The 25,771-nt window shown below is 38.7% G+C and overlaps 1 protein-coding gene across 5 annotated transcripts in view; it reads left to right on the forward strand.

Annotated features, from left to right (window-relative positions):
* The first annotated feature begins 1,199 nt into the window (after window positions 1-1,199).
* MLIP (muscular LMNA interacting protein) overlaps window positions 1,200-25,771 on the forward strand; it is a 119,636-nt gene continuing 95,064 nt past the window's right edge. For 2 of the 5 annotated variants that reach the window (XM_026845031.1, XM_026845032.1), the window contains exon 1: window positions 1,209-1,461. In XM_026845031.1, the coding sequence (XP_026700832.1) occupies window positions 1,399-1,461 (63 nt within the window). In that variant the 5' untranslated portion in view covers window positions 1,209-1,398. Of the gene's footprint in view, window positions 1,462-25,771 lie in introns of all 5 variants that reach the window. The other 3 variants (XM_026845030.1, XM_026845035.1, XM_026845034.1) reach the window with 3 other exon arrangements.

The following is a 25,771-nucleotide window of genomic DNA, read 5'->3' on the forward strand; positions in this document are numbered from 1 at the left end:
GAAGAATGTTTCAGAACAGGAACACTATGGTTTGGGATTTTTTTGTCAACTTTTCATATGTATACTGTATATTGTGTGATTACTTTGAATGCCTTTTCTTCCTGCCCAAGGCTCTAAAGATCATGTGAGTATAGAATCTATCAAGAAACAAGCTGAATAAAAATGAGTGTGCCTAGTTTTGGATGTAATTTTCACAGACAGTTGAAAAATGATAGGTGAAAAAGGTTTTTATAGTTATTTATTTATCTATACATTTATTTATTTATTTATTTATTTTAGAAGAGTCTTCTTTTACCAATGTATTGAGAGGAAGAGGGAAAGGATATGTGTTTTCTTTACTGGGGATTTAGTGAGATGCTTAAACTCCCACCTTTACAAAGGATTATGTATTTCTTAATGAACCACAGATTGACCAGAGACCATATTCTTGGTTAACAGTAGCAAACATTTTCTGTCTGATTCTGGGTAGTCCATGCTTTCCTCTCCCTTGCTGGTACATGCAGAACCAGACTTGTGTGTGAATCACCCCTGAGACAACATGAGCCCAGTTGATGTGGCAACTGGAGGGTGTGTTATAAACCTTGGCATCTGCAGCAGAGCTGCCAAGAGGTTCCCCCAGTGCTGCGGTTTCTAATACTGGTCTCCTGACTTTATCACTGTGAACCAGAGCCAGGTTATTCTTCTATAGTCAACTAACAGACTCCACAGTCAACATCTGTATAGGTATTAGCTCCACCTTAGATACTCATGGGTCATTTCTTCTGCTTAGGGGTGCTCATAGTGCCTGCTGAAAGTTTTGCAATTCTTTGTGCATTTCAAAAATCCAATAAGATTACATGTTCTGATATTAGAAAAGGTGAGTACACTCTGCATGAGTGTGTATTAGAATAGCTCAGTCCCAAACACCACAGGGAAAGGTCAATAGTCATGCTGAAGCACCATTTCAAAATATTGTTCTGTACGCTTTCTGTCTCTACATAACAACATGTGGTGCCAGCTAATCACATTTGTCATTTTAATTGCTTAATAATCTCTGGGTAACACAAGTTAGTGCTACTGAGACATAGCTATTTGTTTTCATGGACTTTTTCAGTACGAGCTTTTGGGGTAGAGTGGGCGAGGGGGGAGTGAATGAGGCCGGTAACCAAAATCCCCTCTGAACAATTTGCTGTGATGCCAAACTGTTTATTGTTATCAGAGGCAGCTGCCTGCCCTCTCTCCACGCTTCTATTTGTGGATTTTCAACAGCTATAAATGGAAACACACACTGACCAGAAATCACCACAGTGCAGCCTGATACTTCTCTCTCCTGACTCCAAAAGTACAGGGATATCTAACATGTAGTCAGGTTAAATCACTTGCTCAGGATATTAGGGTGGGTTGTTTTTCCCCTGGGAAATGGAGTTAGGAAAACATGAAAGAAAAGTCTCAGGAAGAGAAGCTTTAGAAGAAAAGCAAACGGTAAGATGTTGAGAAATTTTGTTTTGTTTTGTTTTAATTTAATGGTAAGAATGAAAGGCGAACAATCTGTTGTACTTTATAAGAGTATTTCCCGGCTTCCTTTAACCACTGGCCTTGAAGATTAAAACTTCATTCATGTATGTTAAATTAATTATGATGGTAAATTTATGTGGAAATTATAGAAATTTGTGAATGCGTTTTATGTGCATGTGAAGTGCAAAACCTGAAATTTAGTTCAACTTCAATTTGTTGTTGTAACCCAGACTGATAGCCAATAGTCTGTGGTTTTCTTAGATTTTTCTTGAGGGACTATTTCATGTCTTTGTACATTATTTTTCATAACTTTAGATCAGTAGATGGCAGAAGAAATTGTTTGCCTGTGTCTGGAGGATGCCTGGAGCTCACTGAAGAGAGGTGTGATCAAACAAATTATTAAGAGAAAGTGAAAACAGTCAAAACACAGCTTATTCATAATTAGTGTAGGCTTGAAATGCAATTTATAATTTTCCTTGCATTAGCAAGGTTATTTTCTTGATATCACAAAAAGGGCAGTTTATTCTTGGCTTTGCAAAGCTGTGAAGAAAGGTGGCCATCGCTGTTCGTAAGAAACGAATTAGCCCTGAATTTTTTAGCAATTATCTTAAATAGTGGTGGTGGTGTGTTGATTTGGTTTCATGGTGGGCCAGCATTTACTCTTGTGTAATCACAGCATTTGCCACTACTAGCCTCAGTTAAGTGAGACTTGGCAAGCTTGTGTGTTAGTTAATAGTTTTAAATACGTCACCAAGGCAAGGTGCATTGGGTTGGAAATAGGGGAAGTGCTGAAACTGAAAGTAATGACCTAGACTTAAAATACTGTTTCTTTTTTTTATTAAAAGAAGTATTTATCTAAAGAGTAGTATCTGAAAGAACATTGCTAAATCTTCAGCATGAAGTTATAATATGAATATTATCTAATGTTTTACTTGTTCATGTTCTCATTAATGAATTAATACTTCAGACAGTGTCCTCATTCTGAATTTGTGGCTGATATATAAAATATAAGGAAAATTCTTCAAAATTAAAAACAATTGTAAAATCCACCAAAGCTTCAGGAAACTTTTCAAAAGACACCTTTGAAATTTTGTTCTAGGTCATGTGTGGAGAAAATATATAGCAATGTAATCAGACAGTATGAATATCTAATTGCAGACTACTTCCTGATGCACAACGAATTGAGCAGGCAACCTTAAGTGAGGCTTTTCCAAAATGCAGAACGCTTCATTTAGAACTCTAATGATCCTCTGATGACTTTCTCTGTGTGCATCATTTACTAATTTTAAGAATGGCAAACTGGAGCAAACAAGGACGCCACTGATGGGAGCCATGTTAACGCCTGTGCCAGGTCACCCGCTGTTCAGTAGTTGCAAAACTGAATCCCCCTAACACGTCGAACTGAGAGCATTCCTGTTAGCAGTGTCAGGTCACATCCCTGTGGGTGCTCAGGGAGGGGGATGGAGGAGGCCCTGGTTCAGTGGGTTTCGCTTCGCTCTGCTGACAGTGGAGGAATGCCCTGGCTCCATGCCAGTTCTCCCACTCCTTTCCCTGACCCTTACAGCCAAACCCTCGCCTCCTCTCCATCCCACCTCAGTCTCTCTTTGCCTATTTAGTCTTAATGCCTTTGTTTCTGATTGCTAGATGGATTTCACTTTGCTCCCACATTTTTTTCCCTGGTTTTGTACCTCCTGGGCTTTTATTGATTCTGCCCTTTTCTCTTTATTACATGCAGGTCAGGTCAGTGTGCAAACACTGCGTGGGAACAGTGTCAATCTCTGATACAAATACTATTTATACATGTTATTGTTGATGTCTGTTCATATATTTAACTTCACTATAGAAAATACATAAACTATTTCATATTATAGGTGCCATGAGGCATCCATTCTCAATATTACATCCTATAAACTGGGTGATACTTTATATATGGATACTTTATATAACTGGATGAGACTTCATTTTTTTAATGTGTATTTCACAGGAGCATAGGATAACTCAGATGCAAAGGGAGCTCAGGGGGTCAGACCAGGCTTCTCAGGGCTTTATCCAATCAGGTCTTGAAAACCTCCAAGGATGGAGACTGTACAACCTCTGGGCAACTTCTTTCACTGCTGGGCTGTCCTCATGGGGAGAAAGGTTTCTCTTCTTATCAAGTCAGAATCTCTCATTTCAGTTTTTGTCCGTTTCTCTTTCCTCCTGCCATGCATTGCTGTAAAAAGCCCTGGCTTCAGCTCCTCAATAACTTCCCACAGGGACTGAGCCTGCTGTAAAGTACACCAGGAGCCATCTCTTCTACAGGCTGAACAAGCCCAGCTCCCTCAGCCTCTCCTCACAGAGCAAGTGCTCTAGCCCTGACCATCTTGGTGGTCTCCACTGAACTTGCTCCTATCTTTCTGTCTGCCCCAAACTGAGTGTCCTATTCTAGATGTAATCTAGTGAGTGCTGAGTATCTTCCCTTACTCTACTGGTTCTGGTCCTGTTAGCACAGCCCAGGATGCTGTTGGCCATCCTGACTGCCAGGGCCCACTGCTGGCTCAGGCTCAGCTTGCTGCACATCAGGATCCCCAAGGTCTCCTCAGCAGAACTGTTCTCCAGGCAGTCAGACCCCAGCCTGGATCACTGACAGGGGCCCTCCCTTTCCAGGTCCATAATGCTCCTGTCGGCACATTCCTTCAGGCTGCCATGGTCCCTTTGAATGGCAGCCCCGCTCCTCAGCAGCCAGAATCCTGAAGAGAGTCTTTGTGTGCAGCTGGCTGTGGAAATGGAAGATAATGGAGGACCCATTTTGTGTTGGGAAAATAGAATGACTCACTATAAAATAGATTGGACTAAGCAGATGGACTCAATTTTCCTTTTAATATGTTTGATTTTAGCGTAGCTCAGAAGGACAGAGTAATTCTAGAGTTTCCCTATTGAAATGATGGCTCAGCTCAAAATAGTCTGTGTACATTCTGAAGTTCTCCTCTGTTAATGCATATTGCTTCTGTTATTTTAAATTATTTTAATTATATTTCACACTTGCCTGTTTTCTATTTGATCTCTTCTCTCCCCATGAAAATACAGCACATGAAGTATGGCATTTAAAATAATGTTACATTGGTATGTTTACGAGGGAACATTTAATCTTCGTATTTAGTTTGCATTATAAGGGGGTTTTTTACTTTCTTGTTACATTAAGTAGCAGTAAAGGACACTCATATAGAGAAAATAAATTAAACCAAATGAATATATGGATCAGAAAAAAAGCCATGCTCTGCTTGAAATGGCATTAAGGTTAGTTTTTGGATGAGAAGATGTACTCTACAAGAAAGGGCTTCAGGACTTCATTCAGAGAATTACCATTTGCTTTTCACAAACAATAGGTGGATACAGCTCATACAGAGGGAGGCAGTTTCGATCAAGCCCACCCAAGTAAAATTAGGATTAATCTTTGTACACTGGTAAGAACAGACAGAGTCCTGTCAAGATCTGGTCCTCTCTGTGGGAAGTGTGGAAAGTAAAGTCTCCTAAGAGAAGACAGCCCATTTCCTGAATTTTGCCACCTAAGGGAGCCCAAACAGAATGAAGGATGGTGACTAACATGGTGATGACTGGCCCTGCTTGCAGATTTAGTTGTTGATTTAGCTATGTGTAAACCAGGTGAGAAGTGAGTACGGTATAGAAAGGGTTGTTTGAAGAGCAGGAGAAAAGAGGAGAGCTGGGTGGAGGCTAGTGGGAGTGGGCATGTCAGGAGGCAGTGGGTACTATCATGCTCCCACCATGGGGACGTCTTCTACCAGGTCACCTTCAGTCTTGTGCTGCTGAGGGCTGGCGGCAGAGGAGCAAAGACAGTAAGTAGCACAGCCTCAGGGCTCAGGCTGTCCCTTCTTTTCCAGGAGCAGGATCCCATGGCCAGTGCTCTGTCATGCTACCTCCGGGTATGTGCCAGGCTCTCCAAGCAGGTACTGCTGGCTGCCCAATAGTGGCTGTGGTGCTTAGAGTGGGCAGCTGAGTGAGCAGGGGTGCCTGCAGTACCGGTCAAAGAGGTGCAGCAAAAGCTCTTAGTGCAAAGCAGCAGGGAACTAAGAGTAGTTGAGGGAAGGGCAAGTGTTTCTTTGTGCAGGTACAGGGAGTCCAACGCCTGGACAACAGGATCATCTTTAGCAACAGCACAAGTATCTGTGGTTGAGAAACAACAGAATAGCTGCCTCTGCCCGTGGCATTGGAGAGGAACCGTGCATATGCCAATGTGACACACCAGTCCTTGAACCTCTGCTGGTGTCCACAAGCAAGTACTCTTCCAGATTCACTGCAGTGGGTGGGGGAAGTGAGCCTAGAAAAGTTGGGATGGGAGTGCCACACTTGCTGCTCAAGGGAAGCAACTTGCATTGGAGTCTGTGAGATGAGAACATCCATAGGTTCCTCGTGCATCAGGTATCTCACGTCCGTGCACGGCTCAGGGTCTACATGCTTGTGTGCATCTAGCCAGGACAGTGATGTAAGATCACAGAACACCACCACTGAGCTCAGCCAGGCATCTTTTTCTTTGGAGAGAGGGGTGATAATCACTGTGGGTAAGGATGGCAGAGATTCAGAAGAGGTGAAATACAGTGATACAACCTGGAGTACAGAATGTATAGATGCTTCAGCAAGTTACACTCTGTGAGAAAGACTGTGGCATATATATGGAGGACTGCCAGATTCAAATCCCTCATCCTCTTTGCCTGTTCTCTTCCTTAACAGAGGACAGGCTGGTGGCTGCTAGGCTGCCAGTTTTATGTGGTTCGGATGAGAGGGTAAAGATGAGAGGTAAAACAAGATTTCTTTGGTTTAAATTCTTAACTGGTTTACTCTTCACTTTGTATTTTCTACTTCTGTAAGAACACACCTAATACATTGCCTACCATACTTGTTTGATAATTCAGTACTGAAGTATGAACAGCATGCTCATCTCAAGCATTGTGTATGAAACTAAATAAACACACATACTTACTATAGAGTCAGAGAAGGATTTATGTGTGTATGCATTTAAATGATTCCTGTTTATCTGAGAGGAAAGTTTTATTTCTTGCTCTAGAGGTTTGTGACCTCCTCTGGGAGCTTCTCTCATGCAGCTGAGTTCAGTCGGGTGAGTTGTCACACTTAAGGCATTTTGTGCAACCTTACCCCAAATTAACAGCAGCCTTGGCTAGAAAGGTTGGTTATGGGAGACACTTTCAAATATCCTTGAGCTTTGAAGATCAGGACTGATGCTTTGTAGTGGTTACAGCAAGAAACAGCTAAGATCCTAGCATGGAGGCAATCGTGCCTTGCTGTGCAGGTATAAGGAGGTGGCTGAGACAGCACCCCAGCTAGAGGATTAGTATTTCCTCTTGTATACCTAGAGTTGAGGCATTCCTACCTGGCTGTGTGAAGACATGGATTACTCTGGCAAGTGATCATGAAGGAGGAAGGAATAAACTTGGAGACTGAAGTAGCAGCATATTTTTAGCACTGTTGATGTGACATTAAACAGGACCAAAGCAAGCAGGAAGCACTGAATCCTGGTCTGCCTCCCTTTCTAATCCTCTGTCACTTAAGTCTCGCCTTATTGAGCTTATGCTACCTTTTCTTTAACCTAGTGCCAGTCATACAGAGGCCCTGCTGGAATGCTTGAGGTAGGTTTGGTTGTGTCAGTGGGAAAAGAGCTATCTTGGAGAGATGTCATCAGCGCATTTTTGGCTGGAGGTTACATGAAACATTGCCATGCAATCTCACACAGGGATTCAGAAGACAAGGGACTTGAATGTGATGGTTAAAGAGTCTCTTAAGAAACAAGTAGCAGTTGTGTATTTTAATTTTTTGGGGTGAGGAAAGATAAAATCCCCTGTAACAGCTAGATCAGCTGGTGCAACAAAGTCATGCAGGGCAATTCAAATGTTTGCATTTTAGGGGAGGCAGCAAAGAAAGGAGCATTGGCATGGAGAGACAGCCTCTGCTAATGAATTAAAACCATTCTGGGAAATGTTTTTAGACACTGGAACTCTCTTGAATTGAGTTAAATCAAAAGATTGGTCTGTGGTATGGTATTGGTTTGGTACTTTCCTGAATGGTACCTTGAGAGAATGGGCAAGAAACCATTTCCAGACATAATTTTAGATATAGAGACCATTATTGAAAAAAATAATGTGTTTTCAAAAGATATTCCTCAGGAATGTGAGAGTAAGTTATGGGTGATACTTGGAAAGATGTTCACTGTCGCTGCTGCTAACACTGAAATTCAGAGCAGACACTAGGAAAAGCTGCTTCTTTAGAAGTGTAGGGCAGCACTGGAACAACCAGGGAAATTGTGAACTATTCACTCTGGGAAATTTTCAGGCCTCAACTATATGAAGCCATGGCTGACTCAACCTTGCTTTGGCAGTAGTTTTACCTTGAGCTGGATGCTGGAGTGTATGACCTCTGGAGGTCCCTTCCAAACAACATTTCTTTCATTCTTTGATTTTGAAGCTATGCTAACAGTTTTTTCCATCTGTAAAACACTTTTAACACATTTAAAATGGATACACAATGAGACTGTGCTTATCATTAAGACCTCCTCATTCTTGCATATAAACCTACTGCTTTCAATTCACTGTCCTTTGAATTTTGAAAGCACTCAATAATACAACAGTGGCATTAAATCTGTTACTCTGATATGAATTCTTGGAAACAGAGCTACTTGACAATAAACAGAATAAAATGAAAGAAGTGATTAATGAAAGGAAGAAAGAAGATGGATGTTAAATGAGCTAGACTTTGAGGGCAACAGGTAGACAAGTAATAGCATGCTTCCATGTTTGCTTTGTATCAACTATGAAATGCATAACATTCCAGTATGTTTTGCCCATATTGTCCTCTCTGGATACACCATTAGATTCTATTTAAAGGCTGGTAATTAATGATTGCTTTTCAAAATAAGTTTCCCAAATGCATATTGGACATTGAGTCTAGACACCTTAGGCACTAACATCCAGAGAAAACCGTCTTTCAAAGGAAAATGATTGAAATATCAGGGCATCTGTTTTTCTGCTTGTCTGAAATAAGGCTGGTGTTGTGGCAGCAAAGATGCAATAACTTAATTGATGTTTCTCCAAAAAGCAAATGTATTAACTTTATCAGGGCATTTTATCAAAAATCTCTCCCAAGGAAGGCAGTGGTTACTTTTTCTCTTTTTATAAAAATATGGTCTTTTTATAAAAAATATGGTCATACAAATGCACTGTTGACTATTAGCAGAAGTGTAATGCATCAAGTCTCTGTCAAGTAATGTTTGGTTTTTTTCATCTCCCCTTGAGGAGAAGATTCCACTGTATGAGGAGAAGTGGGAGTAGGGTGGCTTATATTTCACATTGTAAATATATAGTCTGCTGCAGTGATGTTAACAAAGGCAGGTTGAAGAAACACAACCTGTGTGTGGAATGAGTTTGTGCTGCAGGAAAGTGATGAGGCACTGTTGAGTACCTACCACTTCCTAACAGGACGGAAAATGGAGCAATGCCTGGTTGTCCTTAGTTTCTAGGACCATCTGAAACCTTTGATTCCCGTTGATTCTTCTTCAGAGGTGAGCACTACCCCAACTGCCGAAGTCCTGTTGTATCAAGGGAGCAGAGCTAATACTCTTTTTTTTTCTTGCCATAGACAGAAGACTGCCTGTGGCAGGAAAAAAGAAGTGTACTAGCTTATCAACCCACCGCACTGCATGCTAAATGCTGTAGTAGGCACTCTGCAGCCTTCTCTGCCTTTCTAAGAGTATAATGCTGGGCCAGTCCATGTGGAGAGCGACCAGGGAGCACATTCTGGTGTGCCAAGGCAGGGGAGTTACTGTAATGCAGCCGCGCAAATGCCATGGCAGCATACACAACACTGCACAACCGAATCTGCGGGCCAACATCCATTCAGAAGTAGGCTTTCCACAATGGTTCTGATTTTCACAAGAAATATTTGTTCGCATCTAGTTTTTTAATGTTTATCATGAAATAGATGGCTGAACTATTGGATGTCTTGTCCGGTAGCAAAAACTGCATCTTATGTTTTGGTGGTGGTCATCCTGTCATCAAATCTCTTTGATGTTGTTTTAAGACAAGATTAATCTTGATTGAATGTGATGGTCATACAGGTAATCTTTCTGCATTAAATAGTTCATTGTTGAGAAGTATTTTTCCAAATGCCTGAAGGTGACATATAGTACCTACTGCAAAACACTTCTGATGGCGTTTTTACTATATTCATCCCTACCTAGTAAGCTTAAAAGGATTATTAAATATAGATTGAACTAATGAAGATCCATTCTTGAGGAAAAGGGACAAAAGAATATCTGCTGAATTTGGGTGAAAAATTAATTTTGTTCAACAGCTTTTAGTTTGTTCAGGATTCTAAAAAGTGAAAAGCAGCCGGCTGAAGCTTTTCATATCTTGAATTGTTCACGAGTGGATTCACACTCCAGAACTGACATATTTACAGAAATCTAAAAGACAATTTCACATTTGTCTCTGAAATTGAGTCATTACCATTCTGTCTTTACTGTTTCATGTCTCTTATCTGGATTGTGAAGAAAATTTCGAAATTAAACATGGAAAAATTATAGGGATTTTAAAATGCTGTGGTTTTAAATTATGTGAAATAAATCAATTGGATTCACTTGAACCACTTAAAATTGAAGATTTTGGAAAGAGCCATCAAATTTTTTTCCCCCTGTTGAATAGAATTAAAATTGTTTTCATAGTGGTTCCATACATCTCATAAAAAGTTACTGACAGCACATTTATCACCATTTTACTACTTACAAATATAGCTGTTGGTGATGATTTTATGTAACAAATATGCTAAAAAAAATCATTAGATTTTTCAGCCTCAAGCAAGAACTAAGTAATTTAATATCCTCCTTTAGTAAATGCACCTTGAAATACATTCAGATCAAAAGCCAGACATTAACTGAACTAAGTGATAATCAAACAAAGAGATGGTAATTCCTAGCAAAGCTCCTGAGCCAAAACTGTGCGCTCTCGTTCGCTCTGAGGCAACAATAGCAAAATGCAAAGTATTTGTATTTGAAATGCCAGCAGAGAAATGGACATGGTTTGTTTCTCTCTCTGGATAATGTTTTCACATGAAACCGATCGCAGTTGAAAATACAGCAGCTTTCATTATAATTATGTTATATATAATATATACAGTTACATACAATCTATTAGGTGAACTGACACTGATATTTGCATATTAAAAAAAAATCCCAAGACATTGTCAGTGGTTTATTTGTCAGGAGAGGAGTAGCTAAATCCAACAAGAAGGATTTTTTTTTGTTTCTTTGTTTTTTTTATAACAAGGTATCCTAGTTTGCAGTGTATTTTTTCTGTGAAAATGTATGCACTGAAGGATTATGATGATAGATTGTTCCTGTAATGAAGTCAACCTTCAGTTCCTCCCTGGTTTCAAAGGGGCAGAAGTCAGGGCTGAAGGGCTCTAAGGTTGCCAACCTTGTCAGTGACTTGCTGTGCTGTGTCATGTGAGGGGTTTTCTGGGATTTTCAGGGGCTCTAGTATTTATGGCTTGTAAGAATGTACATCTGAAAAAATGCACTTTAAAGTTTGGAAAGTAAGATCATCTGAACAAATTTAATTTTGCCTTTGTTTTATACGTGTTATGACATAAATGTCAATAAGAGGATTATGAGCTATTTCTTTCTTCTCAAATGGTGATTGTGCTTTGGAATCACTACCACCAGCTGCATCAGGATATTATATGATCAGAACAAAAGAGCAGTTACCTTCAGTGATCTTCTGTATAAAATATGTGGGTGGCACTCTCAAAATTACTAGGGACAAGTTAAAGTTGTTTCTTAAAAACACCAAAATTTGTTGATATTAGTAATTTTTTAGAAGCAGAAATGACCGGACCACTTGACTTCCTGGGAACACTGTGTGTCATTGTTTCTGCAGATGTGAGCGTCATGAAAAAGTCTGGGAATAAATTTCATGATGCTTTCCACAGTGTAAGGCTTGGGAGCAGTGTGAGACCAGACATTGCAGTATCAGGATGTGCTTTGACATGCTGATGTTGATTTTCAGAATATACTATGGTGCAACAATTAATATTACATATTCTTAGAATTCAGATCTTACTCTCATTTGAAATTTTGAACCTAGTATTTTGAAAAAATCTCTTTTTATGCATAACTTTCTTGATGGGAAATGCTTTTAAGAACAGAATTATATAGTCTTATTTTTATTGCATATTATATATCTCTTATAAAACATTATTTGTCTATGAAATTGTATATTATAATGTTGCAATTAATGTCCATGAGTTCTGTTTTTCTTACTATTTCTCATACGAAATCATACCAATTTAGATGTTCCTTCACTAATGATGCAGAAGAAGATTTAAATAGTTCAGTTGTCTTTTTTCAGACTTCTTAAACAAGAACAATTTGTTCCAATAGGGGAATTATCTTTGAAATAACAGCTTTTACATTAAATGTCAATAGTTATCTCACTGAGCTATCTCAGCGTAGCAGTAAGTCAGTTCCAAGCTGTTTGTCTTCCTTTTTAAGTGATGTATCGTAGTCTTATATTGTGGCTACCTTATTTTCTTATTTTTGATGTCTGTGAGAGGGTACCATTTCTAAATAGATATCCAGCAGCTTACATGTCTATTCCAAGAAGTTGTCAAATATTCATTGCATGTAAGCAATTTAGAGGGTTAGTCAATGATCCCCAAAATATTTAAGTCCCTTCAAAAGCAGATAACCCATTTCAAACAATGTCTGAGTGAGCCGATCATTAATTTCCAGTAAATCTGTTGTTACTTACCTGTATCCGTCTTTTCGCATAAAGACTGTGTTAGGTAAAGTGATGATCTGTGTGGCGTGTCTGGAATACTGCCCTACAGCAGAACAGATGCCAAAGCATGAAGAACAGTGGTTTTGTATTTGGCTATGCAGGTATGAGACAACATTTGTGGCAGAAAATGTGAAGGGAGCTGATAAGCTGTTTTGTAAACCAGCATTCACTTTTGAAGCAGAACCCAAAGGTATTTTTAAGCATTACTAGGTGTTTCTGAGTTCAGGGCAGCAGCTTTTGATCTCAGAAGAAGAGACAAAGACTTGTTCAGAGTGTGGCTGTGCCTTCTGAAAGAATCTGGACATTTTGGGATGTGTCCTAGCCACATTTTTTTTTTTATCTGGGGGGGTGGTGGAAATTAGGAGAGAGATTTTAGTGCTTCAGCTTATTAAATGTAGAGTAAAATGAGTCAAATAATATTCAGTATTCAAAATGGTTGTTTTGGAAACCAATGGAGACTCTAAATCATTGCATAACTATTACTAATCTTTTAATCATCATTAGTATTATTAATATTGTAATTTTATATGGTGTAATGTTGCAATTTCACCCATGAATCATCTACATCAGGGCCTCTTAGATCAAGGTTAGGAGCAAATATGTAATCAATGATTACTCTTTAGAACACACTGCATATGCTATCATACACTAAATTCTTTATATGAATTCCTTGTAAATGTCTTTCAAGTCCAGTTCAGATGCTTATTTTAAGCGGCTATTGAATATATGGAAAAAGCACTATTTCATGTGATCTTGAAACAATCTTCAGAAGACTGTAAACAGCTCATTTTCCTCCCTGTAGTTCATGACTAAACATCCCAACATTTGTTACATTCTTAAATTCAATAAACAGTTCTCTAATTAAATGTGTGTAATTTTAAATATATAGATTTCAAGAACAGAAAGTTATTGCTATAAATTACAATTTGTGTGGTTTTGTACTGGAAAATTAAGAATGTTTTAAATCAGTTTTAATGACGTTTTAAAACAGTAATTCTAAATTTAAAATGTTTTATTTGCTGCTGTTTTCATTTCAAGAAATGAACTTATCTGACTTAGAGAAAAATCATGATAAAGTACAATGATGTTTGTTTGCTGTGTGTGGAAATCAGTTACTTAGAAAATGACCTAAATGACTAGCTAGGAATTATATGGCATGGTGAGTACTTAAGGTATTTGAAACTATTAACCCACAAAGAAACCGAAAGCTAATTTTTAACACTTAAAAAGAGACACACAGCAACCATTTACTTCTCAGTGAAGGTTATATGCAACAGCCCGTTACTCTTCAAATTTATTTCTTTATCTTTGCATCTGCTAAGGTTACATTTTTGGTCCACTGGTCTGATGTTTCGTCCTGCTCTGCCCTCCTCCAGCTGAACCACAATGTTGCACCTTGGAAATGTCTCTGGTGCCTGGGTGTGCTCTGCAGCGCCTGGTTTTGTAACATCTGCTTTTCCTGAGCATTGCCTGTTGCCTATCAGGAGACTTGGGTCTGTGATGATATCTGATTAATACATCATGGACTGGCTTTGGGCATGAGATGAGCACCTCAATGTTGAGATGAACCATGGCAGTTGCACCTTTGGACAAGCAATAGTGGTAGCATAATTACCTAAGGATGTTTTAGTCCCCAAATTCAGGCACATGTGGGTTTGCAGATGCTGAAAAGGGCTGGACATTGAAAGGAGGTGGAGGAGTGGGAGTTGACATGTTCAACCTAGGAGCACTTTTGAGGCATAAATGCTGTTTTGAATTGCTAAATTGGTTTTGGTGGGAGCTTCAGCACTTAGTTTCCTGAAGCAGTGGGATTTAGCTAAATCATTTTACTCCTTCCCCTGTGTAGGCCAGTGAAATCAGTGCTGTAGGGAAAAGTACTGGTGAAGTAAAAAGTGGGGTGGGTCCGGGGGGGAGGTGTCTTTGCACTGAGAAGTGCTGCAGCAAAATGTGAAAACTGCAGTGTTAGTAGCTGAATTAATCTGGCTGAAGTCCTGAGCAATGTGGTGTACACCAGAAACTGTTACAGGTTACAGATTTAGTTTTAATGCACACATTAGACAAAGGCTTGGGAAGAAAGCTGACAGTAAGACAGGAGAGGTAGGGAGTCCTAAAAATCATTATGAGAAGGTGGAAAAAAAGTAATAGGAGTCAAAAGTAGAAGAAATAAAAGAAAAGGAAAAAAAGATAATTATTATTGACAAACAAAGTAAAAGCACTAAAAGATGGTTGGTGAGAAGTAAATAGAGAAGTATGAATAAAATATTCAAAAAACATGGGAATAGAGAACAAAAAGTAGGGGAAGTGATGGGCTGAACATTCTGCAGCCTTATCCTTTTAATAACTCACCTGTGAAGTGAATAAACTGCATTTTATTGATCGATCTAATACTTCATCTTTTGCACCTAATAATAAGTTTCTCACACTTTTGGTAAATAATTGTGTAGAATTCACAGATTACTTGCCAGAACACCTGTAAATAGCTTGTAAGCATGTCTTAACAGGAGAAACTCCTGCTAATGTGTTTATAACAACCTTTCACACTGATGAAGTGATTCTTCCAACATCTGTTAGTTCCCCTCTAGACACTTACAAGCCTGTTCCAAGGAGAAATTTAGTTGTGCTTTTTCACATATTGCAGGATAAGGAATTTCAGTAAGGAGACCAAAACCTTCCTGCAGTTGCATTTTCTTGCTGGCTTCATTATCACAGCTTTGCATGTGTGTTGGTATTGATACCGGGGGCAAATCTTTTCTTTCCGTACAAACAAGTTTTGCCATTGACTTCCATACCTGAGCCTAGCTGAACTGTAAACAAGATTTCCCTCCTTTCCCTCCGGCATTTTTATATAAAGCACTTGACTGCACTTGTTACTCGGTCTTACCCAAATTATTTTATGTTCATCTATATAATTAGATATAAATAGATAAAAAGAAGACGTTTTTTATCCCAGGATGGGCATATAACTAGAAGATATTTTTCTGCTCAGGAAGCCAGGAGTGATACTTTCCATCATATCTTCAAGTGAGAAGCTCTTTGCTTGATTTATTTTGCTATTATTATTTCCATGGTTAATATCTCTCTAGCATCTACAGGCAATCCTCTTTTGCTGCAGTTCTTTCAGTGCCAAGGCTGCCTTCTCGCTCATCAGCACTAGGCAATATGTCACATTTTTGGTTGACCTCCTGTCCTCCTGTATCTTCTGAAGTGTTTACAGAACTTGTGTCACTCTGGCTTGCTGCATGCCAGGCATGTGACGCAGCTGCTGTGCTCCAGCCTGACGGGACCTTTGGTCATAATAACAAGAATTGTCGTTTTCATAGCTTTACAGTGCTCTTCAGTCCTGTGGTTGGTTCTTTGTTTGAGTGTAGAGATAACCTCCCTTTTTTTTCAGCATTAAGAAGCCTGAAGTAATGTCAGATAATATCAATTAGAATGTGCGGTTGCCCTGATTGTTTGTGGGAACTCACAAGGTTATGTTTTGGTTCCTTTATTTTCCTTTCAGTTGTCTTCTGTCACTTAGAGCAACAGTCTTTCATTTCTGACATATTATTTATTTGTTTGGCAGCTGGTTGCCAGCCTGATTCCTGTCTGATAAATACCTGGGCTATGACTTTGTGCAGATCTATGCACACACTTCATTAGAAGCACTCCGCTGATTTTGTTTGGATTGTTTCTGTGATTTAATCTCCGTAGGGATCAGAGTTTGCAGTTGAAAAATTTGATAACTCCATGGCAATGATTGTTGTAAGCACGGTGTGATTGGCTGCTAATACAGAGATGAATGTAAGCGCTGACTGTATTTGCCGTTAGAAAAAGCACTCACACTATTATTTGCTAGTGCTCAGCTTCATGTGGCTTCTCTTCTACAAATGCAGCCAGTTTTGATTATATAGTGTCCTGTTTTGCTGAAAAAATACAACAAAACACAAAACACTGAAACTTCAAATATTTTTCTAAAGCTTACCACTACTGAACAGAGGTTTACCCTAGCCAGCTGGTCTGCATGTTGAAATAGTCCCTGCTCCTGATGCTGTCTGCTCTTATGGGCTCTCCATACAGGCTTAACTGCAGTAAACACAGGGAAAATCTGGGAAAAATCGGGGGAAAAAAAAAAACCCAACCTAAACCAAACAGGGAACTTTGTGGGTTGTTTTTCTGGTGGTGTTTTTTTGTTTGTTTGTTTGTTTTGTTTGTTTGTTTTTAAGGATTTTCTTGTAAACTGCTGTAACTATTTCCTGGTTTTAGCAGCATTTGGGAGGGTCTATTTCTACCCAGTTTTGAAATAATTAATTTACACTGATTGTAGTGGAAGATAACAGTAATTCATTGCTCTCTGAATTACTATAGGACTAATGGAATAGTAGTTACTTAGTGCAAAATATTTTTAGGATTCTTGTGCTTGTTCGGATTTTTCTTTCTTTTTTTTTTTTTTTTTCTGTAGAGCTAATATAAAAGGGCTCAAAAGAGATTGTCTCAGCTTAGTATGACAAATTTTCTTCCCTAACAAGTTTCTCTCAGTCATTTAGGAGAAGTATTTAATGTGAACAGAATGTGTCCACTTCAGTTTGTCATTAAAGTTTACATTTGGTTATGCATAGCAACAGTACTGCTCAAATACAGCAGTTAATCTGATGCCTAATTTCAAAGGAAAGGAGGAGTGTGGGATTGGAAGGAGGAGGAATAAAAAAGAGTATGACATACATTAAATATTTTTTATCACAAACAGGTCAGAGCTTATATGCTATTTTGTGTTGCAGTGATAGCTCACCACTGAGGTCCAGATTATTATTGGGAAATCTGCATGTATCTGATTCTTCAGAAAAACAGTTGCAGGGGTTTTAGGAGAGGGTTTTGTGTAATAATTTATTTCACTGCCTTGAAATGAAGAGACAGGGACAATGCATTAGAAAGAAGCATTATAAAATGCAACCTTATCTCTTACTGTTTGTGTTCTCCCCTAACAAGATGGAGGTAAAAATTCAATTAGCAGTATTAGTCACAGTCTAAGATTTGAGTTCCCCAGAAAGACACTCTGTAGTCAAGTTCTGCTGCTATTCTTAGCAATTTCTCAACCTTGCCCAAAAGGATGGAAGATGAGACTACTGTTGATGAGTCATATTGATGACAAACAGAATGGATAATGTCAAGTAGGTGTTTGTCTCCTATACTAACTGTCCTCACCAGTAAATATCTGTACTGAAATAATGTATTAGGAATAGAGAATTGGGCCAAGTACACATGTTTCAAAGTAGGACTGTAAGGCAGGTGGTGTGATGGCTTTCATTTTGTGTTTGTGCTTTGGGTGTGTTTCCTGGTGTAAAACTGAGGCTTAACCTGCATTTGGTAATCCTAGGAAAATTTGTATGTGTGAGGCAGGGTTATAATATTCTTTGCTTGGCTCACTGCCCTAAGAAGTGTTGGCAATATTAGGTCAGAAAGTAAGAGTGGACATACTGACTTAACTGGAGTCCACCCAGCCCGGTGTCCTATCCCTGTTGTTCTGCAGTTGCCTGCAGTTCATGCTTAAGGAAAGAAGGCATGAGGAAAAGGATAGATGTTCCTGCACCTTCTTACTCCTCCTGGCCTTAGTGTAAATGAGTGGATCTATTCACCATGGTTGTATTTTCTTGGGTTTTGAACTGTTTTTCTTTTTGGCATCTGGAACTTCCTGTGGCAGTGAGTTTCATAATGTAATTACATGTTATATGAAACCCTACCAGTTTTGATTGTATGGTATATTTGTGTGGTGCCTCATGGCAATTTTAGTCTTATACCAAGAATCCATGACACTGTAGTGAAAACTGACCTTTACACATATGTGCTTTTCTACACAGTATTGCAGTAGGCATAGTCTTACCCTAGGTACCACTGGCTCATGGCTACAGGGAGCCTTGTGCATGAATGGTCTAATTGATGTTGCTTAGATGGGATTCATATTCCCTCTTTTAGATGTCTATAATGTACATCTGAGTGAGAAACTCATCTGAGTTTCATTTTACAATCAATTAAAAAAAAACCCCAAGTGCAGAAATTGTAGAGTGTGATTGATCCATATTAGACATTTACTTTTGAGTAGGATGAACTGTGTCTCAGAAGTGCTGATTTCTCTCTGTTGCATACAAAGAGAGCACAACTCAGATGTAAATTTCTATTCTGGACACCTTTGCATAAATATCACTCTTGGTAAAATCATTTGCTAGAGAAGAAGGAATATACCTAATCCTGGGAAACAACCGTGCTCCAGGAAATCATTCACCAGGTAATGGGATGCTAAAGTGTATTTTACTTGCAGTCCTTCCTTGAACACCCTTTGGGCAGGTGGTAGCTAGACTCTTTGGGCACTGGCTAAGGTGCTTCTGCAGTAGAAAAAGAAACGGCAAGGAAATTTCATCATATTAAATACTCTTAGAAATATTTTTTTTTTTCTTAATGCCTGACATCATGGTGTGCCCACACATTTTTTTGTAAAATCTCAAGAGAATCCATTTCTGGGATGATGTAAGTGTTTCGTTTGGACTGTAAAGAGGGTTCCCAGCACAATGTCTCTTAAAAGGTCGCCCAGAACATTTTGATTAATGCTATCTTGTTTATGTTTGGCAGCTAGCAAAAAAGAAGATAACACAAAGAAAGCAAGGCAAAGTGAAAAAAACCCCCAACTTTACTCCTTTAACTAAAGCAAGGTGGCAGGTAAATGTTATCCTCACAGGCATGTGGTGTGCAGTGGGTTGGAGAACAGGAGGTGATCCCAGGGCCAGGGGAAGAGAAGAGTTTGTCCCTGCACCCAGGAGATAGTGGGCCTGTTTGCAAATGCCTTGGCGGTGCGCCTTCAGCTGAGAGCTTGCCATCTCAAATCCATTCCAAAAATTTGATCTCTCTGGCAGCTGAGGAATCTGTTGCTGTCATACCACATGTTGGCACAAACATACTGCCTTGCGATTGATGTTGCCCTTTTGATGTCAGGTCTTTCCTGATCCTGATGCCAAATGCATGGTGTTTGTACCACTAGGTAACTGGACGTGATATTTTGATTTTAACCATTTTCCAGTGAAAAGATAGGAGAGGAAAATTGATTCAAGGACATAAACTATCCGAGACTGAGCCAACAGGTAAGCATTCAAGAACCTCTATCATTTGACTTGCCCAAATTTTGCGGTTTCTGTAACTAACATCAAATGACATTTAGTTTCTAGTAGTGTTTTCTGGCATTCTTGTGCTATGCTTCCTTCAAAACAAATAAAAAAGACATTATTGCCTGTTTCATGGATGTTCTGGTATTTCAGCATTCCTTTCCACAGGAATTTCAGGTGCCAGCATGAGATTTCAATACAGAAATTGTAAAGGAACTGTCAGAGTACAATTTTAAGTTTAAGACCTAAGCTATGAACTTTGGATGTAGGAGTCAGGCACTAGGTGTTTGAGACCTACAGAAGACTTCAATATTCTACTTGGTAGTCTTCAGGAATAATCAAAGAGATAGGAGTGGGTAGGCTCTGAGTTACAATCACTTTTCTCCTACTAATTTAGAGTCTGATCTTGCTTTAATTACATGATATTCATTCCCTAAAATCGGAAATTTAGAAATTCTTATTTTAGTTAACATGGCTAGTCAACAGGTTGTGATTCATCTCTCCTGAGTTTAGACAGCTGCATTTACATCAGAACAAGTTGTTTAGACTCCTGTTGTAGCCAGTGGATGGAAATAGAGACTTCTCGGGCATTATTCTCTGATGTAGTTTAGATGCCTATCTGAGGTGAAATGAATAATTTTGTAAGAAGTGCCTATTCTCTCTCCTTTGACCATAATGGAGCCTTGAACAAGCTCAAATGTAGATGTGGTAAGAACTTATATTTCCTTAACTCTCTGTACAGGAAACTGCAATTTAAGTCTGCAGAAACTTTGGCTTTTCAGATTATTGCAAATGTTATTTTATTGTGTTTCAAATTATTTCATTCATCACACAGAGTTTTCTTTGGTGTGGAACAGAGGTATCAGCTGAAGGTGTGAGGTGTGACACCAAAATTTTAAATGGGAAGTTCAGGATATATACAAGTGAAAATGCTGCAAAATGTAGACTGAAATCTGGGCAAAGACCCAAGAAATAGCCAGTGACATTCCTATTCCTGTGAAAAGTGTTAGACTATTTTAAGAGCCACTCTTTTTGATTGATAGCACAGGGGGTTTCAGTCTGAAAGAAGCTTTCAGCATGTTAAGTATGTCAGTGGCATTTATTATCTTGCACACTGTTGTCTTTCTTCCATGTTTTCTGAAGTCATTCTTACACACAACCTGGTTAAATATTCTATTACATCCTGAATATTCTTTCCGGTACATTTGGCAAGCTAACAAGGCTCTGTTCACGTTTCTCATTTGAACAATAAAGGATAAAACGATTAGGAAAACATTCAATGTGTACTGTTAATTATGCGAATTTAAGTACTGCAGTTTCTTAGTTGTAATAACCATAACCCCTTCCTGGTAAGGAATGTTACCATTTAGACATCACTACTGAGGTGGGATTAACCCACACAGTTTGTAAATTCCTTTATTGTTTTATCAAAATGAATAGTCCTGAAAGGTTACTCTCTTTGCTGTATTTGAATTCAGGATGGTATCTATGATTCCATAGTAACTAGTCACGAAAGAAGAAAATATGAAGGGACATGATGTCCTGAGAAAGGGCAATCTCATATTCAGAAAAAAAAATGACTGTGTGATAAAAGGAACTATCTGTTTTCTCCATGGAAGCTTTATTCTGTTTTGGGAAAACAGAATTAAAAAATATGAAGAAAAGGTCTTTCTACTAATGGGATAAATTACATATACTTAATAAATGCTTTTCTCCCAGTACTAATATGTCAGAAGGAGATTCAAAGTACTTAACTAGTATATATTCACAGATTGGACCAGTCAGTCCATCTTCCTTCAAAGAATCAATGAAAGTTTCACTGGGGCTGCAGAAAACTTTTCTACTTCTTTTTCATGAAACTGAGGGACTCAAATATATGGAAATGTCTTACTCTCATTGCTTGAATTATGCTTAACTCCATAGTGTATATACTCCATTGAGTATGAATTTAAGCAGTAAAATTATGCAGGAACTCTGCATAATTTCTTGCAAGAATTTACTGAAATTACAGCAATAGAGGAGAAAGTTGATTGTTCTCATTTAGTTTTCCATTTCTGTTAGCTAATCATAATGCAGAACAATTCGGTTTAGAAAAAAGTGCCTTGCAATATAAAATATTTACAGAAGAAGTAGCTTTTCTCATTTAAACAAGAATAACTTCACAAAGGACACTGTCTAAAAATAAAGAAGGAAGGACATTCCTTTGTAGGAAGGGAGAGTGACTGAGTTACATCTCTCCTGATAGACCTTATTAACACCCATAGTCACACTGTGCTGCATCACCAAGAGTGATGTACTGTACAGAACTGAAGCCTCCTCAACAAGAAGAAAATCAAACATGGTATATGCAAGAGTAAGCTGAAGTGTGACTTGCTTAAGACCACACAGTGACAGAAACAGGAATGAAAACCATGAGATCTGTCAAAAATATCTACCATGGTACCCATAGCAGATGAACCCATTTAGTAGGTGTGTAATTTAACCAGATAATCTTCCTCGTTGCACCTGGTTTAGGATTCATTTGATTTCCTTTGTGGTTTATACTTATTGGTATTCACTCAGAGAAAACTTAATACTTCAGGGGAAAAAATCTACGTTACGTAAGGAAATGCAAAAAGCTGGACAGTTGCACTGAGGAGACAGCACACCACCTGCAGACAAGGAGTCAGGCCGGAGGAGGAGAGCTGTGCCTGCAGGTGCAGTGAGAATGGCAGGGTGGGGTTTGGGAAGGGAGCTGCTGCTTCTCTCATGTTGTTTGCTGGATTACAGGCTCTTGCAAATCAAGCTGGCTCAACTGATCAGTTGTCTGAAGTTAGGTAGTATGAAGTGGAAATAGGTATATAAAAAACTGTTAGCATCAGAGTTTTTTGGACAGAACTTATAAAAAAAAAAAGCCGTTCAAAAGCCGATGTGGAGTTATTCCAGGCTCTCTTGAAAATTCTGTACCTCCACTTGATCCCAAATATGCATGAGACCATGAATCTGGCTGCCTCCCCCTCCCTGCACACTGCCACCCTGCCTTTGTAAAATGATATCCCCATTTATTTAATTCACAGACCCAAAAGGATGTCTTGAAAGGACATCTTCATTTTTGTCTGCCTTCCCAACCTGATCTTTATGAACAAAATGTCTTAGCATGATGCATGCTACTGACAAACAGTAAGGACAGTTGGGACAAAACTATGCTAATGCCCGCGGAAAGCAGTCACATGCCCTGCAGGGCTGGTGAGGCTTTGATGGGGCACATGACTTCCCAGAGTGCTGAAGGACTTCCCAGCATTGTCTTTCCCAAGCAGAGCCTGCTCTTCCAAATCTTTGCCTTTGGTGATTAAAATCAATTCAGTATTCCAGGAGTGAAGTCAATAGCCATGTAGGGAGAAAAAAATATTTAAGAAAGGAGAGGGTGAGGGCACAAACCATAGCAGCAAATCCACAGCCATGTCAGTTTTGACAGTTAAAGCCAAGCTGTAAGTGAATAAGCATTCACACGGCAGCTGCCCATACAGTTCTTGGTGGCTGTGTTTGAGAATTACTTCTTTAGACAGACGTACAGACTAATGAACTTGGCCATCATTTTTTGAGAGGAGATTTGTAGGCATGCAAAATCTACAGACAATGCTTTCAGAGACAGACGAGATGGAAATGACACCAAGCGCTACTGAATATCCTAGGCGGGCTGACCACAGCCTTTCCTCTGCAAAGTGTATAAAGAATAGCTGGGTTAGGGTAGGGACGTACAAGCATTTATTTCGTTTTCTAACTGACAAGAGGTACTGAGCATCTTCAGGGCCCATTGTACACCAGCAGGCAGAGGTGCTTGGTACTATTGTATCAGAAGATCATACATTCATTGACTGGCTTGCTGTCAGGGTTAGGTTGCTCTTGTCCCCCACCCTGAAAACCCTCTTCTGAAGATCCTATAAACCTTAGGATAATGTATCAGCACTGTATCAAAGCAATCCTTGTAATATTATGGCTTGAAGATTATTTTTAGTCTGTTTAGTCTAAAACAAATCTGGTATCTTCCTATTTATTTTCCAGATTTATACCACAATTCTTAGAGATGGCAAAAGACAAAAAAAGCAAACATCTTTTGCTGACTGTGGTTGCAAGCTAGCTTACTGCAGTGCAAGACAAGGAACAGTCTTCTATTCTGGGACCTGAGCTGAAAAGCCTTTCATATCCAGAGTAAGATTCAGACAGAATTTAAATGTCTCAGTCAAAATTCTGGAAAAGCTCATTTTTAGTTCCATTCAGGTCATGGGCAACTATCAACGTGAAGGCATTCAAGGCTTTTTCATATTAAAATTTCCAAACCACATCAATTTTACAGTATGCTCTTTTTGGTGCCTGTCTGAAATCGTTACGCCATCATGAATGTGGAAAACAGGAGTTATTTTGACAAGTCCTCTGATCCTATGGGTTTGATCTAAGCCCATCTCACAGAATGGAGATGCATGGGGTGGCCATTTCTCTTTAATACAAGGGGAAAGGAAAAGTCTTTTTATAAGACATCCTACTGGGGTGGGGCTGGGGGGTGCCCTCCAGTGTCCTGGAGACCCAGTCACTGAATTATTTGTTTAAATCAATCTTAAGATGGATCCCAAAGCCCAAATCTCACCCTGTATTAAGAATGTGTCCAAACTGTCAGCAGACAGAAAGCAATCATAAATGCTGAATATTTTCTGAGTATAAAGTAGCCATAACAGAAGAGGGACTGAACATTACCTCTTGCAAGAATGGCCTCTTGCCTGGTAGTTGGGGAATACATGGGTTTAAGTTTCTTTGGCAGACTTTATTCAGAAAGCTTGGTTTAAAAGGAAAACCAGTTGCCTTTATTACACACCTGCCTTAACGGTTAGTACTGTAACCATCTCTATATTGCCAGCCTCGTCCCTGATGTAACAGAAAAAATACTTGAGCATTGCAAATACTTGTTGAATCAAACAAGTTATAAATAGCTCATGGAGGATATTAATTGGATGCTAAATATGATATAGGAAGATATTTAGAAATAGGATGTATGCTAAAGGAAAACATTGCCTTCCTGAAGCCATAAGAATCATTCTGCCAACTGCAGAATTTTAGCTCTTTATAAACTTTTCCCAATCATTATTTTAATGCTTTCTTCTAGGAAAAATGGTGTCTTTTTTTTTTTTCTTACTTCTGCTGATATATCCAGACAGCTTTAAAGAAAAAGAAGCATCTTGCCATGTTTAATAGGATCCTAAATTGCTGCTCTGCATCAGAGTATTCTACAGGCATGGTGCAATATGGTATATAGTATTGTATATGGGACTATATATCAACACATATCATAGATGATAAAAAGGCTAAAGTGTACCACTAGGGGATCACTAGCTTAAAGGCAATCACTAGCTTAACTCAGGCCTCATCAGGTACTCTCAGTGATTTGTGTCGATGAAAGAGTTTTGGTTTTCTTTTGCGATTATCCATCCCGAATGCGTTAAAATGGTGTTTTTTGTGGTTAAAAAGTAATTTGCTACTTTATATCATGTTTGATGCATAGTTTACGATTTGTTACAAAGCATGGGGACTGATTAAAAAATACAGCATCATTAACATTTTGTTTTCTCCATGTCATGTCATTTGTCAGGTTTGAGGTTATTTGGTTTACTTTAAAGTTTTGTTTTGTTATGGTACTTATTGCATGGATCAAGTATGTTTTCTGGAAATCCTTTTAGAGAATTAAGGTTCAACAGGATGCAGTAATATTTATACATATATACATGTATATAAACATGAAATGGATTCTGTTTGCAGATAACGGATAGACAGATCCCCGATGCTATTGCCTCTATACCATTGGTATTCTGTATCACTAGGAATGAACTTGGCTGGCTGTCATCAAAAAACTTCACTTCCGTAACAGAGAAATGTAATTGCTGTTGCACTATTGCACATGGTAAATTCAAGGGCTCTCAGTGTATTTTATTACAGTTGCGGTTGACTGATGGGGATTAACCTTATGCTAATCACTATAAATGTAAAACCTGTTCTGAGATGTACAAAGACTGCTGATGTAATTTATTCATACAAACTTAGTAAGTTATTTTTTTAGTGGTTAAGCAGCCATTTTAGAATCTGACAAGTTAATACATTAATTTTGACCTGCTATACTATTTATGGTGTACTTCCAGTCATCACAGGACATGTTGTTCCTAATTTTGGACTGCCTAGATAAAATATCTTGCAAGTTGACGGCATTTAAACTCTTTAAAACATCAACTTTTAAAAGTAATAGTATTGTTAACAACTTTATCAGTGAGTCTTCAAATCTTTTAGTAC

This window comes from Athene cunicularia (genome assembly GCF_003259725.1).
Source record: "Athene cunicularia isolate RWA chromosome 3 unlocalized genomic scaffold, athCun1 chr3_part1, whole genome shotgun sequence".
NCBI lineage: Eukaryota > Metazoa > Chordata > Aves > Strigiformes > Strigidae > Athene > Athene cunicularia.